General features: G+C 43.4%; 1 protein-coding gene across 5 annotated transcripts in view; it reads right to left on the reverse strand.

The window, feature by feature from the left end:
- Positions 1-4,480: 4,480 nt before the first annotated feature.
- The window catches only part of LOC124225029 (Rap GTPase activating protein 1), a 139,607-nt gene continuing 124,708 nt past the window's right edge, over positions 4,481-19,379 (reverse strand). For all 5 annotated transcript variants that reach the window (XM_046637416.2, XM_046637417.2, XM_046637419.2 and 2 more), the window contains exons 5-10: positions 12,423-12,605; positions 10,248-10,486; positions 7,035-7,313; positions 6,697-6,862; positions 5,437-6,219; positions 4,481-5,316 (exon numbers count right to left, since the gene is read on the reverse strand). In XM_046637416.2, coding sequence (XP_046493372.1) covers positions 5,155-5,316; positions 5,437-6,219; positions 6,697-6,862; positions 7,035-7,313; positions 10,248-10,486; positions 12,423-12,605 — 1,812 coding nt within the window. In that variant the 3' untranslated portion in view covers positions 4,481-5,154. The remainder of the gene's footprint in view (positions 5,317-5,436; positions 6,220-6,696; positions 6,863-7,034; positions 7,314-10,247; positions 10,487-12,422; positions 12,606-19,379) is intronic.

Genomic DNA, 19,379 nt, shown 5'->3' on the forward strand with positions numbered 1-19,379 from the left:
TCGGAGTGACGTCACCGTGGCGGGATCCGAACGTGGCTCGCTGGTCAGCCTCTGCAAGCGGGTCGCGGTGGGGAAGCGAGCGATGGTGGGGAGCGGAGCGAGTCTGCCTCCGTTCGGTTGCATCCCTCCTGGTGGGGGAACGACAGAACGCGGTCAGGCGGGGAGAGTGGGGGCAGCGCGGAGCGGTGGGGGGAGCTGCGACTCCGGCGGCGGCTCTCGTTGGGCGAGGACGCCGGTGGCCGAGGGGCGGGGGAGGGGGGAGGAGATGGGGAATAACGGGTCGAACGAGCTAACCCCAGCCCTTGCCGCGCGCCGCGTCGACACGACGACGACGACGACGACGACGACCTCCGCTCTCCTCTCCGCCCCGCCCCGCCGCTCCTAACCTCTTTCCTCGTCGCCTCGTCGCTCCGCGCCGTTTCGTTTCACTCCCCTCGCGGATAGTCCGTAGTTGCTGGGTTGCCGCGTCTTTTTCGAGTTCCCCGCCGGCACTCCGCACCCTGGATCCATCCGCGATACATAACGCGGTACACGTTCGACCTCGCGCTTTGCTCCCGGCCACGCCGCCGTCCAGTACTCCCTTAGCGACAGCTGACGCGAACTATTGCCTCTCTTGGTATTCTCTATCTCTGTCCTGGGCTTAAACAGTTATTTCAAGTGTAATTCAAATACTTGCGTTGGGTACGATAAATAAACTTGGCCCCGTACGAAACTCCTTCCTTCGCCCATTGCTCGAAGGAGATACGTACCGGCCGCCGTCGGACGGTGTCCGTATTTCTGTTGTTACGCAATATACTGGTTATACGGTACATGTATAGGTGGCACACGCGTATTTACGTTGACGTAATCTTTTCACAAACTAATCTCAAAAGCTGGGGGACAGAGACGGATGGATGGCTGGCTGGATTGCTCACTCGCTCTGTCAAAGATTATGTAATTCTATGGTTATCGATATTCTCTATAAGTTTGTTTCTTCCCATCTTGTTCAGCTTCTCCAGGGATCGTTACCGGTTAGGCTCTGTATACAAATACACGCTCGCGAGATAAATCCTATCGTTTTCTGGTCGGCGAGTAAGCAAGCTAAACACTGCGTGGGAGGAAACTGGCTAGTCTCTGTTCGAACCGCCGATCCACCACGCGACGATATTCATGCAAGAAGAATAACGTTCCTACGCGTGTTTATTCACGTACGCTAGTTCGCGGTTCGCCTTGGAAGAATTAACGTTGCCAGCGTTTTCTTATTATCCGAAATACACAAGCAATTTCCTGATTTACGCAAAATTTGCTGAATTTTTTCAAAGTCAGTCAGGCTTTAACTGTCTTATCTAACGTGTTCCAGAGATATCACTGTCAACAGGAAATGTATGGCTGGTCAGCTGGTTTGAGGTACCGCTGGATCCGTTAGCGCACGAAACATTTAACTTGAATAACAATTCCAAAAATTATTCGTAGCTAAAAGATATTTACTCGTGCAATCTCCACAAAACGTCAATGTGTACGTATGTACGTACGTGTTGCTTGCAGAGTATATAATTAGTCTAGTATGCATACGCGTTGACACGAACCACGTGGGTATAAGCTAGTTATGTAAGTTTATTAGTGTGTAGCAGCAGCTTAAACTAAAATAATACCGTCTTGGTGTTTAAGTTCTATTTTAACATCTTACACAATTTTCATTGTAAGATAGAAACCGGCCACTGAATCGACCAATTTGAAACGGATATTCGTTCAGGAGCCAGATGGCAAGTGTGAGGATGCATATGCGGCAACAGTTGTTTACCTTAACCGATAAAGGTTATTCCAACTTCAGGCCGGTTGATCGCAATCAGGTGAAATCCACGGTATTATAGCTAATAACGGCAAATGAGTTACTCTTGATCGCGTGCCATTGTTGGCAACATACAAAATTACCAGTTGGAAGAAAACAAAGACGAGGAATTACGCAGAATAACAAGAAATATCACAACCCGTCGTTTGGAATAATCATGAAATTATAGAGAAGCACTGAGGTCACGACGGGATCGTTAAAATCGCAAATGTTATAGGAAGAGATTTGCATACGCACATGTATCTACCTATGTTGTATTGCGTATGTGACGTCCCATTCAGCGTGTTCTATTCCGTAGCAGGTAGGTACTTCATACCTTTACATGCATCTACGTAAGTACATAGAGAAAAAGTAAAATAATATCTACGGAGATAATAATTTTTTACCATCCAACGCTGATCGATAATACTTGCATTACTGCATTACAGATCGATTCGATAAAACGAAAGGTACGAGGTTCCATAGTCTAACAAAGCATTCTCATCCGGAGTAATTGTTGCACGCTTTTTCAAATCACTCGACTACTTTTTCATATTGTGTTCACCATTGCCGTTTCGAACTTTCATCTAGATATCGTTCTTACGCATAATGTATCGTGGGTTCTCGTTAGCCAAGCACACGAGCGAAGCACAAATAAGTTGATCATGTCGATCGATCATGAAGAGCGAGTTAAATACGTGTGCGTTGTGCGTGGCCTGAGATCGACCCGTGACTTTGCATAACGCATTAGAATTATAGACGGTTTCAATTTATTCGATTTGATAAGTCTATCGCGTCGTTAATATCGATCTGAATTAAACGATACGCAGAGGGCAGCACTTGCCGGCTGTAAGTGGCGGCAGGCGGGGGAGGGCTGCGATGAGATAGGCACTATTGAGCACGGTCGGTAATACAGTGTTGCATGTTCAATGGTAAGTCCTAGCGAGCTGCAGAGCCACACGAGTTATATTTTCTTTACGAAATATTTTAGGAGTTTGCCTTAATTAATTAATGCTCATGTTACAGCCTTTAATTATCTGTGATGATGAAGCGAAATCAATTAAACATGATTCAGAAGTGTTTTTTTAAATACCACCAGTAAATCACTTTACAAGCAGATTTAAGACTTTATCACCGATACGAGATAGTCGCATCGTGGCGTGGAGCAGATGTTCCACTTGCGATTTCGTAAATGAAAAAAATTGACAGAAATATCAATATAATTACATACATAGTTTCATTTATTGGCGAAGAATATTACTCTGGAAAATCGAGACTGACAGTGTGCACAATTAAGAGGAATCACTATAGTTATGTACCGGTCTTAAGGAAATTATTTTCTAATTTCAGTATTAGATGGCTTTTTTTTATTTTCTACTCATTTTTACTTGCAGATTTGTCAATGTTAGACGTATGTGACTCATTCTTAATAAATATAGATGTAGAAGACGTAGATATATAAAATATATAATATATATGTGTGTGTGTGTGTAGTAGTATACTTTCTCATAATATAATGGTTTACATTTTTCTTTTGATAAAGGTAATCTTTCTTTGATTCTGCAAGGCTTGCTTATAGAAATCACACGATAGATGGTAAATCAACGACAAATACGAGCATTCGGCTAAGAGAGACAATGACATATACGTATTTTTCAGCCCAAAAGCTACAGCAAAACGATTCTTTATATATTTACAGTTGTAGATACAATAGACATGTTCAGTGTGGATAATTTCAATTTATCTGGACTGATACGGGAACAACGATAGACACAATTGGACACAATCAGAATTTAGAATTGTCTACAATTACCGTAGTAATTTGCATAGAATCAGAACAAATTTCATTTTCATTTCCAAGGATCGTGCGATATTTTTCTTGTCTTGATAAAAATACAGAAAAGTAAGTGATCTGTGATGTTATACAATGATTAAAGTGACGTGCGTTGAGCTTAATCACACGAGTCACAGGTAATACCTATACTGTTTGTGCTAAACATTGTTTAATTGACTGTAAAACTTGAATTCCTTTTTTGTTGCCGTTTATTACATTTATTAGTTTATTGAATTTTTTAATACAAGAATCGGTATGACGTTGTACGATAACTATGTGGCTAGATTGAAAAAAAAAAACGAGCACTGATAGACGTTGCACACGATGGGAATGTAGGAAACAAAGAAAGTGATGTTGCTACATTAAACTTTGGTATTGTTATGAGTTAGTTAAATCTAAAAATCTTAAGTCAATAATAATATATACATTGGTGGCATAAAATGCATCGTAGTAATACAACAACATGATAGTTATTAATGCAAATGAATCCTTAAAAATAAACGATTTGGTTCAGCTAATCTACAACATGTTAACTTCAGCAAACAAACTTCTTAAATCTTAACGAAAGCTAATGAAGGATCTGTAATAATGATTTTTCGTATGAAATTAAAATTATTATACAAAGGTATCTGTAACTATAAAACGTATGATTATAACTTTAATAGTAAAATACTTCTGTACGTAAAAAATGATACGTCGACGAACACAGTAGATATTTAAAAAAAAAAGAAATTATACTTGTAACAAGAGAATGAAAAAATAGTATATATTGCGTGCGCAAAGAAATCAAGCTGGTAACTCTATGCAGCTTCAGCTTATATCGCTAAAATAAATTTGGCATGTGTTATAATAATCATTTTCTTAGTACATAGTATGATCCATTTAATTACACTTAATTATTCTCTTTCTCCTAGTTTTTTTTTTTTCTTTTGTTTGTTTTCCATTAACTTTTAATAACAATAGACTTTTAAATATTCATCTATACACTGACCGCTATCGGGTATTCTATAACTATTAATAAATTAATTCATAAATATTTTGCGTTAACCTTCAAGAAGTATTCAAGTACCATCGTAGTTAGGACCTGCTCAAACGAAGCGCCGCAGCAGCAAAATCATCACACAATCACTATAACTGGACAACTTACTCGTAAATGACTGTGTACTTGTGTAACAAAGTAGCAGTACTGCCCAAAACCTCATGTCTAACATATTCCGTTGGTATGATATGGGAAACATCTAACATTATTACAGACATTTAACTATGTACGCTGAAGAACCATTTGTAAACCATGGGTTGGAAAGATTTTCTAAACAGTATGTGAAGACGACACTAATACACCGGAATCCAAACTTAGCTACACATTTCTCTAACATAGTATATCTAGTTGGATCAGACCAGCGAGGCTCTAACAAGCGACAGTACTTAAAACCAGTGTGGATATCATATTGTACATCAGCTACAGGCTACGTTGTAGTTTTTCATTAAGAGGCTATCGCTTCTCTCAATATTCTCACACCGTTGATGTTTGTTGGTTGTTGTTCTCCAAAGCTACGCTACTCGAGCACTCTTTTAGCATTCCCCTCAGCCGTAAGATTTCCGTTGACGCTGCAGTCAAATCGGATTGAAGTTGAAGTTCCTTTTCACGAAGTCTTTTTATGTCTCGTTGACAAGTCTGTAAGGTAACGAATCATAATTATAGCATAACTTCTTATAAAAATTGAATAGTTCAAATCTAATTCGGATTAGGCGATTCTTTGAATTTACTTGAAATTCATTAAATTACTAAACTTACCACATTCTGTCTAAGCAGATCAAGTTTGTCACATTTGAGCTTAGTGACTTCTGTCCGCAGGGCTTCGGTTTCGGGTTCGCTTCTTTGTGGACATTGTGATGCTTCATGAGTCTCCGCAGAACTCATCGATTCGAGACCAGTATCGCTATCCGGATAAACGACGTGGTCCAGTTCAAGCTCGCTGTTCAGAGAGCTGTCATCGCTCTCGGACACGACTCTGTGCGTTTCGGATTTCTCCGTCATTCGCGGACAGCCGACCTCCCGCTTGTGAAGATTTTCCTGAGTCAAGTGCTGGAAGGAACTTTTCTCCGAATTATTAGTAGACTCGCGTCTACTGTCTGTATCGTCCTGCTGCAAAGTCGCCAAACTACTGTCATGGTTCTCCGTCGTAGAGTGACTGCTATCCTGACTTCCGAGACTCGGACTTCCGCGGTCCGAATCTCTCCTCAAAGTTAAATCTGGCGAGCTCAATGGACTGGTAGGCTCGATTGAACGTTTGCCTGATTTGCTTATCGACCGATTGCACGGTGGACTCGCCTCTGATGGACCCTTTTTCGGCATGTGTTGCGGTACGTTGTCCGTCGACGCATTTCGCACTCGCGATATCAGTGCCTTACGAACTGTGTCTATGAATCGGGATCCGCTGCCGCTGCTTCCGGATGCCGAGGCCTCGCTCGCTGCAGGACTTACTGGGCATGGAATCGCTCCCCCTCCCAGAAAATCGACTGTCTTCAATTGCAGTTCTTCGGTCAATGATTCCAAGAGCGCTGATCTGGTTCGCAACTGGATGACAGAAATACATGTTAAGAAAACAGTCGCAGTACGTTTCTCATCGTGTAACAAATTGTCAGAAAATAGTCAGATCTTGGACGAATGTACTGCAGTTTATTTAGGTTACGTTTTTGTAAATATGTGTATTAGAGAATAGGTAAGACAATAAATATTGTTTCGCAAAGCAAAATTTTTCGCAAAAGCGTCATATTTATAAATTATATAGGATTTTTCTCGTTCAATTTTTACTCTAGTATGTGCGAGTAGGTATCATTTCCATTTTAAGAGAACCGTAAAAAAGCAAATACCACGGCAATTTTTCTGCACGAGGTGTAGTTTAAAAATATGACAAAAAAGCAATCAACGCGAACCGGGTATTTTTTTTTAGAACAGACTGGTCGAAGCGGAAAGAGAGACGACGATGGAAAAACTTGACGGGATGTTCACTTTCCAATAACTGTGTACCTATACATCGAATGTTCGATTTACCTCGAGTCTAGCGAACTTTTCAGCCTTGTACGCTGCACTCTCGGCATTTACGAGCTTCGTGAGCAGAAACTCTTTGAACTCGACGCCCCTAAGTAGGACAGCAGGCTTGGGTAGCTCCGGTCCGAACCGTGGAACATCGTCACGTGCAGTCACGCTCACTTTGTACCTGAAAATAGCGTAACGTTAGCCGTTGATACCATGTATAGACCAGGGGAAAACGGATTATGTGGAGTACGTCAAACAATGAACGATCACGTACGCAAATAAAGAGGAGTAAAGAAAAAAAAAATCAATAAAAAAATTAATCGGAACATAGAAAATAGGATAACAATGAATACCTGGTGTTCGGTGTGCACGGGTCGACGACCTGAACGACGATAAAAGCGTGGAGAAAATGGCTCGCGATCATATCAGGACTGAAGGGTGTTGGTTCCTCCTGGAATATGATGGCTACAATATCGTTACCGATGTGGCGTTTACGTTGTAGCTGTTGCGAGTCACCGGGGCTGAAGGGGAGGAGGGAGGCTACGTGAAATAGGACTTCACGCCCGCGAAAAACCTCGTAGACAGCCGAGTCACCGGTCTGACCGTGTCGGGTGTCCAATCCTCCGCGATACCTGGGATTAAGAGTAACGGGAACTTTATTAATTAGCTAATCGATCAGCCTAGTGGAAATAACGAGGTGGGTCACCGCTCGATATCCGATGCCGAGCCCCTAGACGTCAGTTTCATATTTCGCTAACGACCCTTGTCCACACATGGGTTGGAGTTCATCTATATTATTCACTACAGTCGCGTTTAGTCACATCGCGGGTTTCTGGTCGAATAAGGTGAAATGGGAAAACCTATGATGCGTGACTCTTTGCAACATTAAAAAAAAGCCTCAGTCTCCATACTCTCGCCGCATCCGATGAAATATCGAATTTTGCGAAATTCTTTCCACGCATTGAAAATTTTTATATTTCCAGAGAATCCACGTATAATAAGTCGAGAAAAAGAATTTGATATGTATATAATATATAATACACAGGTATAACATCGAGATTTGATCCTCTTGATATGTGCCTGGTACACACATATACCTGCCTGTAATATGCATGTAGGAGAGAGGCGGCGAAGCGCGTGATACGAGGAAATTGAGGTGAGTCATGTGGTCAGCTAGACGTCGGGATGTGGTTAATTGATTGGTGGGGTACACCTAATTTTGGGCGGCAATTAATTATCATCGCCTAACCATGCTGCGGTTGATCAGATGGATCTGCCCCGGTTTTCACTTCAAGTTTAGCCGTACGGGCGTCTGACCTCAAAGACTCACGGAAGAATTGTGGCTAATACTGACATTATTCGCTGTATAACTCTACGATGTATATATAGCCTTCGGATAAGAAGTACAATTCGTTGTTTATAGCTTCAATTACGCACAGCCTTCGTGGACCGGACGAAAAAGGCTCGCTAAAACTTACAGCTCCCAGCTTAATCAAACAATTCCTTAAGCCGCCTGATTCAGCGGCGATACCAACCAAAGTCACGTTATACGTTTATCCGTGTATTAAGTACCCGAAATACTTACGTCAACACGACGGCCGTCGATACGCGATAAAAAATTAAGCCTCAATCAATTTAACATATGAGGTCGACGTAGATTATGGACAAGAGGTAGACATATACGTCATATTGCAGCGTTTTACAAACGTGTATGTGTAAAATATATAATACACGTACAAGTATACACTATACTTGCACATGACTTGTAGAGTGTTATAATAATTGATATGTCTGTGCATGAGCTGAAAGTTTTTCTTAGTATTGAAAATAGGCGTAGAGTAGTGGAGTATATTGTAAATACAACAAGTAGTGGGTGTTACGCGAGTTTACTTATGCAAATGACCCTGCAGCACGACTTCGAAGTGTTGTGTACTTTCGAAATGACTTGCTCCGTCTTTTTTGTTTGCTACTTATCTATATGCAATACAGTTTGTCACCGCATACCTGTGGTAGTAGAGAAAAAAGGCTTTGTACATTATCGCGATACGCAAAGTTGAAAAATAAACATGATACTAGCGTATTTGCACCGAAACATCTATTGTATACTTTTGTTTGCTAATCCAAATTTGGACCGTCCCTTCTAACTTATCGATCGTACTTCGGGTACACCTGACGAATATGTTACGCACTATGAACTGAGTAGTTAGACTGTAATAACGAAATTGACTTGACAACAACGAATGACAAGCACGGCGTCTTGTTTCTTACGGAATTAATGAATAATCGAATATGAGAGCTGCGTTCTAGCTGAAAATCGATTACGTTTCACAATCGACTGATCGATCCTGGATATAAACGAATATATACGAATAATAAACCAACAACGCGTTGAAACGAGGACGCGAAGGTAAGCACGCATTTGCTGTTAGTACAGGCCTACAAGTACAATAAGCGCGATAGAAATCGACGCTTATAGTTATCAAGAGCTGCCGGTAACGCGATGATGTTTCTGGGTCAATTGGAATCGAATAGCAATCGACAAAGTCGTTGGAATTATTGTATCCCCGAGCAGTTAGAAATCCTGTATAAGGCGTTATTCGTTGGTGCAAACTCCTTCGGACGAGGCTATGAGGCTGGCTTATACCTATTATACGGATATAACCACGGCGCTTCGACACGCAACACGTCGCTTCGACTTATAAGTATTCGTCTTTATCGTAGTGATGATGATAAAGCTGCATGTTAACCCTGTGTTGACGAAACGCTTGCCGATCACGAGCGATAACAATAACATTGTACGCGAAGACTTACATGGTCGTTCTTATTATTCGAGTATCATTGTTAACCTATAGGTCATACTATTGACTTTCGTCGCTATTATCGATGAATTGCACGAAGTGCATGAGTAAATATTGTATTGCTTCGTAAAATTGTGTAGAAAGTGAGAAAAACCAAATGTTTGGAAAACTTGAAAGACAGCGAGCAAGCGAACTTGTACCAGATTCTGTATTACAGGTGATACAAAAGTATAAAAAACTCATCGTTGGTTTGTCTTCCAAATTTCATACCAGAACAATAATTGATTTATACCGATTTCGTCCAGTTACACTGAATTCAGTTTCATTTGCTCCCATCCTTGAGAAGAGAATTGAATGAGTCAATTAGAGCGCAAGAGTGTAGTACACGTAGCAAAGATTTTACGGAATTTCGCAACAAAGAGCGCAGCGTTGAGTAATCTGAAGTTATTTTTCGAGGGTAAGAGAAAAATAAGTGGTACAAGAAAAGGGAGAAAGTTTCGAGGGGGAAGTGAAACACAGCGATGAAGAGCCGTTGCCGCGTTTTAATGCGATTATCGGGGCCTGGTTTCCTACCCGCCGGCGTGGCGCGTCTCGCTTCTCACGTCTCGGGTACCCCGGGCTCTCAGCAAGAAACCCGGTTGGGCAGGAAGGCACAAACCGAGTAATTGGCTTCGCGGGCAAAATCAGCCCTTCAGGGCTCAGCAGATTCTCCGTTGCAGCGAGCACGCTTCCGGACAGAAATTAGAGAAACTCTTTATCCAAACTCACCCCTTGTGATCCTTCAGATTTATCCTCTGACCGAGAAGAGCGAGAAATTCCTGGAAGGCCGGGGTTATCTGACGATTAGCGAAGAGCTTCTCCTCGGTCGTTTGGCCCGCTCGCTGATGGAGAACTCCGAATTTGAATTTCGAAACCAAGGCGTGCTCGTCGTAGCTGGCTATCATGGCTCCTGCGCCGGAGCAAATCACCGGTGTCAACGTGTTCACGGTCAGAGATTCGTTCAGCATCTGTGAAGTAAAATTACAATCACCTACTATTTTCGTTCCGCTTGCATAGATGCGATGTCGCTTCGTACAATAAAGTGCCTGCATATTGCAAGGAGAACCGACGCGATCGGCATTCGTCGATCGTTAGTAGAATAATTGAATAAAGTTTTGGCGACGATCGCCTTTTACGATCCACCCGATAAGCCCGACGTTCGCCGCAACTCGGACAGTTTTACTTCGCGCATTTCAACGACGTTCTGATAATATATTGACCTCAAGATCGTGACGCGACGACCTCTGCAATTCCAATACTCGCGAACCGACGAGTAGGACAGGGCCAATGCAAAATTAAGATCTCAGTCAAGTAAGATGTATCTGGGACGCGGTTGCGGTAGAGAACCGCGTTGAGAAAATTGGATTCGCCAATAATTGATTTGCAGATATAGTCAGCAGCACGACCCGCGTTAATTAAAATCCCGATATATTATAAGAGATTCGTTTTCATACATCTGACGTGAACACTTTTTTCATGCATAAATTACATTGTCAATGTGTAAAAAATCGCGAAAACTCGTGTGAATAATTGAGCAATGGAATCGTAAGAGCGAGCTTTATCGATAATCATATTACATTAGTTGTCGGTATTTCAGACTCTGCAGGCCGCGAGGTCCGCAAGCGAATTTTTATTTAACGAAGTACGCGAGATATGCAGCAGCAGTCGCCGCACGCGGCTGCGGCGCCGGTCGTAAACCTCGACGCAAAGCGCAAAGCGTAAGCAGAGACCCTGCAACAATCCTTCCTCGCCATTCACCGAGGCATGCATCGGTTCAGCTCCGATCCCAGCCCACGCGGGTCCGGCAGGGATCTTCGATTGTTTGAACTGGGTGCGTAGGACGCGGCAATGCAAATAAGGCGCGCGTAATGGGCAGAATTATCATCCGCCCCTCGCGGCTTCAAAGATCTCGAAAGACTCACGAGCCCGTATCTAGCTCAAGATAGAGGCGCGGCTCGTTTTCGTGCGTGTCATCGGTGGGTACAGACCTGGTCTATTGGGCACAATTTTTCGCGCACAAGTGCGGCTTATTTTCTTTCATCTTTACGTCACTCATCGCCCGTCGTTGTAAACGTATATATAACGTCGATTACGTTTCGAAAACGCACCGCGGAACCAAGCAAGCCCCCGACATTCTAGTCCAGTCAAGATAGGCAAAAAATCGACCTCACTTTGCATTAATTCCGTTTTCGTTTTTTCTTGGTTCAGTCGTTGGGGGGGTCACTGGGAGTCCTCAAACCAAAAGTTGACCAAATCGGCCCCTCTCTATCGCCGCCATCTTGAATTTTATGAAATTTTCTTCAATATCTCAGCCATTTTCAATTTTAACGAAAAATGGTAAAGACAAAACTTGTAGGAAATTCAATTGTGTCATCAAAGCGAATACATATCTTGACTGGACTATTCGTATATGCGAAGGCTACCAATTTAGGAGTGTGCGATATACGTACACCTATGTCTGGTCGATCCAGAGTTGATCAAGCTATTGTCAATAATTATATTGCAATCCGATACGTCCACTGAATACCGAATGATTTATACTCCTACCTTACCACATATTATAACGCCGATGGCAGCCGAACGATGGAGCGTTAAATTGTCGCGATATGTTTGTTTCGTTTATCGCATTGCTCAAATATTTGTCATGTTACTTATGAAAAGTACATTAGTAGTAGGAAACGATATAAAATTCTGTAAACTTGTTTACGTACAATCAAAACATTTAACCTGCAATACAGTATGGATCAATTACAAACAATCAATTCTTCTCAATTCAGGTTACTTTCTTCTGCTATATACGTATAATTAATAGCAAATATACCGCTTAATTCATTGTCTTAATTTCTTATCGCCCGCATCTGTTAAGATTAATACTATCAGTCGTGCCGAAGTAATAAGACTCACCTTGACCATTCTGATCGGCGATGGGTTTGGACCGATCTCCGAAGCCGGTAAGAGTTTGTGCATAGAACCGGCTCGCAGTCTGAGAAATACTCTCCAGTGTTCTTCGCCGGCGAGAGATTCCGCCTTTACGGATACTAGTACCGGTCCATGCTCCGGGTCCCTTCCGACGAGGTTGACGTGCTCCTGTAGAAAAAGAGATGAACGTAAGGTTTAACGGCCTGCATTTTAAAACTGTACCAGTGACCGTCGTCACGTCCGTCCGTTCGTTCGGTCTATAAATGAAGCACACGCGCAGACACACATCGACGCTTCGCTTTTTTACCGGCCGGTGGAAAGAGTGGGAATGAAAATATATTATACTGCACATGGAAGTTGGAAGCCCGTTGTGTACACAAGAGGTCAAAGGGTCAAGCAACTGTTACACACCAGTGGTGCAGTTTAATAAGAGTCATTCAACACCGAACCGCACACGTGTACGTGTATACAGGCGATGCGGTAGCCGACTGGTGTATAAGAAACGTTTCGAGACGCGGTGACCTGTCATTGAAACGCATTGCGCTCGTCGTCAGTGCGACTGCAGCATGCGTCTAAAAACGGGACAGTTCGAGGCTTGTAATTGCAACGCGACGCAACGCAACGGTGACGCAAGCGGCAAGACCGAGCTGCGTTATAACGCATCACGCACGTAGGTACGCGCGATGACGATGCCCGTAAAAATACAAACAGCAAAGTCCCCGCGCTGCCTGATTTTCCGTGTGAGCTTGTACCCTCGACTTTCTTGCTGCGGAACGAGTAAATAGCAAGTAACAATTAATTCATACTGTCCGAGCGGTTCTTCCTCCGTAGTGCTACTAGGTATATTTACTAAAAGCCGGGCTTTCAAGGGTCCGTAAAACGATACCAATATCCGCGAGTTTCTTCGAAAGCAAGCCTGTTTTAAGCGCAGCAAGTAACGGCTGATACAGGGATAAAGCCAACGAGTTTCGTAGTTTGCGCCGTCGTTCCGGCAGCGGGAAATTGTTAGAATGCGAATTGCCATCGTTCGGCGTCGTTTTCCTCGGGCTTTGAGCCACGGTTGAAAACGCGAAACTGTACAACCCCGTTCCCTGAACGTACGTACTTGCGCAGGACTCGAGTCCTCGTAACCAGAGCGCGTGCATTATGCATGCAGCATTTGACGCGGTGGACTCGAGGCTCGGGTTTAACGTTGTTCGGTAGCAATGCGAGCTGAGGAGGCTCCGATTTACACCCATTATAACGACCCTGCGACTGTTGCAGCATACCTACGTATATCCCAGACGTGTGGCTCGTTTCGTTGCGTGCGGGTCGATCTTGATCATGAACGGAGTGCGGTGATCGAGGGCATGACCAATCCGTGCAATTACCTTGATTGGGTGAGGAGGTGAGGAGCAAACGCGAAACCGCCGTTGACAGAAGCGGAGATAAACGATCGGACAGCGGTGCGAAGAAAGAAAGCGTGTACCTAGCAGATACAATCCTTAATTAGAGCCAAACGGCGACCGACTGCGCGAATTAACTTTGCAAAACGATTATTACGGTCGAAGACTTGGATGAAGACAGTGACCCCTAGTTGGCCACGTGTTTCAGGATCCACAGTATACACCGAGGGAAAAAAGTCATTGAATCAACTAAATGTGGGGTCACGGACGGCGAGGTAAATATTTATTTGTGTCAATTCAAGATCTATCGGTCTGACAAAATGTTTAGTTGATTCAACTAAACTTTGCTAGACCAACAAAAGTATTTTGTTGAATCAAGTAAGTATATTGTGTTCGCCGGATTTAGTTGAATCAAACGCGACTCAAATAATCCTTTCTCTTCGCGTACAACTAATCGGAAACGGTGGTGAAAAGCGACCGGCAAAGTCAGTGTAACCCGAGATGGTAAACTTGGGAGAAAATAAGACGCGATTACGTGGCCGGAAAGGCGTGAAAATTTAGATTCGGGTCAGATAATCCCACAGCAAACCGGTACATGTAATTACATATATCCAATTTCCCGAGACGAGTTATACATGTAGGTATTACACATTATACTTATAAGCCGCGTCAGGCGAAAAACGTGTTCTCCCAACTTTTATAATCAATCGATTAATTCGATATATATATATATATATATATATATATATATATATATATATATATATAAAGAATCGAGGCGAAGCTGTACGTACGTGCCTTACATAATTCTAAGGGGAGGACCAACGAAGCGGAAGTATGTGGTGCAATCTCGTATCTGGGTCGACTATGTAATCTCCACCATGATTCACGCAATTACATATGATTACCTGCACCGCTCGTACAACCGTGTGTGACATATGCTTGCCTCGTGTACGTGCGTGCTACACGTACGTACATACCTACCAACATCGCAAGCGAGTGCCAGTCAGGCACTGTACGCAGTGTGGGTAACGCGATCGCTGAGCCATTGGGTCGGAGGAATGGATTAATTTCCTGGACTTTCGTCGTCGGTCAGTTGAATGGGAATGAAAATGGCGCGAAAAAGGAAGGAAGAAAGAGAAAAAAAAAAGATACGCATGCAGCATAGAGCGACGGGGATCGGTCGGATCGATCAAACGATATTGTCTCGTTCCTTCCGATTGGTTCGCCGGGTTCAGTTTAGTGAGCAATGATAATAGCAGATATCGCGTCTATGCCCACTTCCAAGCCTCGACGATATATGTATACATGTATACACGCACATACACGCGTGTATATATACCATACCTACTTTATCGAACTATTGACGTCCCTATTTACAAAGCATCGAAGCGTACACCGGTGGTCCTCCCCGCGGTTATCGTCCCGTATATCGGTCGCTCGCTCGCTTCGTTGGTCGGTTCGTTTATGTACTTTGCATTGCCGCATGATAGGCCAGCTGCCAGAGACTCAGAGCGCCGTACGTGCGCTAAATGGTCATTCATGCTCCAATTTTCTTTTTTAATATTAGAATTTGATCCACGGTTGTAAATAAACTTTCATAATTCCAGTCATTCGGTCGTTCTCATCGATTCGAAATTCAATCTACAACTTCCGGCCATCGATGCTGAAGGCGATCTAATCTACATTTTTGCTAGTTTTTGTTACAGAAGTTGGAATAATTTCACGTTTTCGGGTGTCAAGTTCAGCCTGGAAGAAGCGAAAGCGTATAAGATAAAGACAATCTGAGTGATTAATGAGCTGCTAGCCTTGACAAAAAGTAGTCTCATGTCGTGTTGTTATCTAGGTTAGTATCTCGGACCATTGACAGTGTTGCACGAGACCGAATTGTGTACCCATCCGTAGGATTAATCATTTTCGAGTAAAACGATGTCGACTGTTATACCACACTTCCTTTTCAGAGCAGCTGACAGTTTTCTTCAAATCTGTCGTTCCCTGAAGAGTTTAGGTACAATATGCTCATACTCGGAAGACGAGAATCACATGGACTCTGAGGTTTTCCAGCAAAGGAACAGGTATACTCGTATAGGGGGTATAATATCTGCCATTATCATCCGATTCTGGTTATCTCGCCTGTCAAACATCCGTCAGAGTTTATGGGACTGTTGGGTAGGCCTGGATCTTATAATCCGGAAAAGGTTAACGATTATGGGATCGCGTGACGGAAGAAAATCCACACCGCACCCACACCTGCGACGTCGATACCCCCGAGTGTGTAACGCGTTACACCTAAGCCTTAAACGACACGCACTTGCAGGCAGCACCCGACGTTGCGTCAGCGTTTCCCCCTGACGCGTGCATCGCGGCGCGTGACGAATGGCGAGCCCTTATACGTGTATATCCCCGGCTTACGAATCATCGCGGGTGACGAATATCTGTCGCTACTGCAGGGGCGGGAGTTTGTTTCAAGGAGTTTCGCGGTTCAGTCTCGTTAATTGAAGAGAGGAAACGAGTTCGCCGGTTTAGGGGGCTGGATATGCGTCACCGTACACGGGGTTGCGAATTTAAGAGAAGCTTGAGCACAAACATGCGCAAATCCCCGAAGAGGTACCCATCCGAGTTGTAGATGGTGTAAGCAACGAGTTTCTTAAAAAATCATTGCACTTGAGGTGAACGAACTTCCATTTTCTTCAGCATATTCAAAGTTGACTCACGAAACAGTCGTTGGTACAGTCGAAAAGTTTCAAGCTCTGGAAAACTTCAGTATATTCGCATATTTATGTACAAAAATCATTTAATCGGAACATATGGCCGGGTAAAAAACGTGCAGTATATAATACGGAATAGAAAAAAAAAAAAAAAAAATGTAACACGTTGAGAGATCCGCTGAGTTGGGCCCCATGCGCCCGATCGAGTCGCGTGGGCTTGTTTAAAGAACTCGTTCTACTTTCGAGAAAACTTATATCCACACATGTATATAACATACAACGGAATGGAGGTGGGGGCATAGCGTTGTCGATTCAACGCTACACACATGCGCTTTTCTCTCTTTATGTTAATAAGTTGTTTGTTTCGAAAGAGGTCGCGCAGCGTATTGTTGCTAGTGAAACATTAACGTTATTTTCCTTCACTTTGCGTATACAGCTTCGTCGCGCGTACTCTTTCAAAGGGAGTTGTTTTTTTTTTCACCAGCTATGCTTCCAGCTGGTTACGGTTATACAAATGTGTTACAGACTTTCGACGTATGTAAGAATATTGCAAAAAACTTGAAACAATAATGATAAAACGAAACTTTTATTAATAACTTCCGCCCGTAATGCACGAATCTTTTTTGTTCTCCGAAAACGCTCCTCCTCGGCTCGCTTATTAATATTTATACATCTATACGTTTTCTCACAATGTTACGAAGGAATTTAATCATTCGCGCAGATTATTATGCAAATGTAAATACACTTATAGGCATATTCACATCCACACGACCTGAGGCAATCACGATTGTTACGATTATGTTACAGGTACGGAAGGCTCGAGAGCTCGAGTTGTGGATCATCGTTGATTTTAACGTCTGGCGAACACGGCATTCCTCACTTTTCGTTATTCGTCATTGCACCCCATATTCCCAAGTTTCTCCGGCACGGCGAAAAAAAAATCATATACCCGCTATGTGCCGAGAGAAAAAAAAATCAAGAAAATATATAAGTGTAAAAAAATAATCTATTAAAACGACCGTTTATCCGCGATATATAATTGCAATCCCTCAATAGCGAAGATCGAACACGTTGAAGACTCTTCGCGCACTTTTACAACCGTAATTATCCGATCTGACTTATCTCGACGCATAAAGTGAGCAAAATTGTAGGTATTCCAAGAAACGCATAATAATAATTATATGCACGCAGGTGGTGTATTCTTTTTCCGCTCTTCGTCGTAAAACATTAAACAAGTCCTTTTTTGTTTTTTTTTCTCATTCTCATTATCATTATACCGCGGACATTACGCTGCACACCGCAGTGTACAGGGATGTATGTAATAACATAACGCCGGGTATGTTCACAGACCGTAAATAAAATTTCGGTAGTGGATAAAGACGATGAAACGGTGATTACCAAGGCGTAAGGCGTAAGGCGTAAGGAACAAAGGGACAAAGGGAAAGAATTTTTCGCACGAAGAGGTTGGAGGAGGTCGGGCGGGCAGCACCGCGGCATCGTGTACTATCAAAACGCGACGAAATTCATCCGAAAAGTGTACGTACGTAAAGACAATAACAATTGTAGCAGAACGAAGAAGACGGCAGAGAAGAGAAGAGTGAGAGGGAGAGGGAGAGGGAGAGAGATAGGACAGAAGACAAGAGACGGAACACGTTGCGCAAGAGATCCATCCAGCAAGAAGGCGCAGCTGATGGACGCGGGTAGATACCGAGCACCGCCTGACTGCCTGCCTACCTTCCCACCTTTCCACCTTCCTACCTTCTTCCTACCTCTAGACCGAGGTAGAGGAATCGGAGAAAGAGAGAACCGCAGGGCAAGAGAGCCGGCTAAAAGGCAAGAAGCGTAAGGGACGAAGGAGGAGGCGGAGGATGGAAGTCACGGGCGAGCGCCTCGACGACCGGCAGAGGCTATGAGAACATTCCCACTCCCACGCCCAACGAGTATATGCTCAAACTCTGGCTGTTACAGCACGAAACTCCAGATATGGCTTATGGCTGATGGCGCAGGAGTAGGTATAACGCCGTAGGTACGCATACTCTGCGTCTACACCTATACCGAGTCGTCCAAGTGCGTGTACTCGTTGTACCAGCCATTGGGAATCCTGGGGGCCGTAGGTATTTTCTACCTTCAAATGTCCCCGCGAATTCGCTGCCGCTGCGTACAAGGTCTGCAGAAAGTCCAAACAGTCCGCGTGTAAGATTTTGCGGACCTTTTGTCCTTTGCTCGTGTTATCGTAACGCTGCACGACGTTACGGTTGGTCCCAGTTATGCATGTATAACTCCAGGGAATCATGCGGCTCGTTACGTTAACGTTGTTTACAACCACGTTGGAACGAAACGACAATTAGCAGGATAAAACGCATTCCCTTATCGAGGTGGCGTATGACTCGTTATATGGAAAGTATTGAATCACGTAGGAAGTGTGCTCCGCAAACCGCAGGGGATTGTACTTACTGCGTCGAAGATGCGGTTTACCTACTCTCACAGTTGTGCGTTTCAGAGCTTGTATATATTATATTCATATAATACGAGTCGTCGTGTAACTAGAGAGAAGGAAGAATAAAAATTATTAAAAACTGGAGTAAAGTCCGTTCGGTTTCCATTAGGATCCACCCCACTCGGCGTAACATTCGACACAATTTTCTCTCTATAACTGTGTACTAGAATCAAACTGGAAAATGTGCGGCAGTCGTTATTTTCGCTGTTACGACGTTATACGCGGTGTATATTCGAAAAGAAGTTAGATTTGACGACGGGTATTGTCACGAAGTTCGGAAACCGGGAGACGCGTTGTTTTGCCCCACTTTCCGAGTACTAACTAATAACAATAATGGACTGATTGCGAGAGT

This window comes from Neodiprion pinetum, chromosome 1 (genome assembly GCF_021155775.2).
Source record: "Neodiprion pinetum isolate iyNeoPine1 chromosome 1, iyNeoPine1.2, whole genome shotgun sequence".
Lineage (NCBI taxonomy): Eukaryota > Metazoa > Arthropoda > Insecta > Hymenoptera > Diprionidae > Neodiprion > Neodiprion pinetum.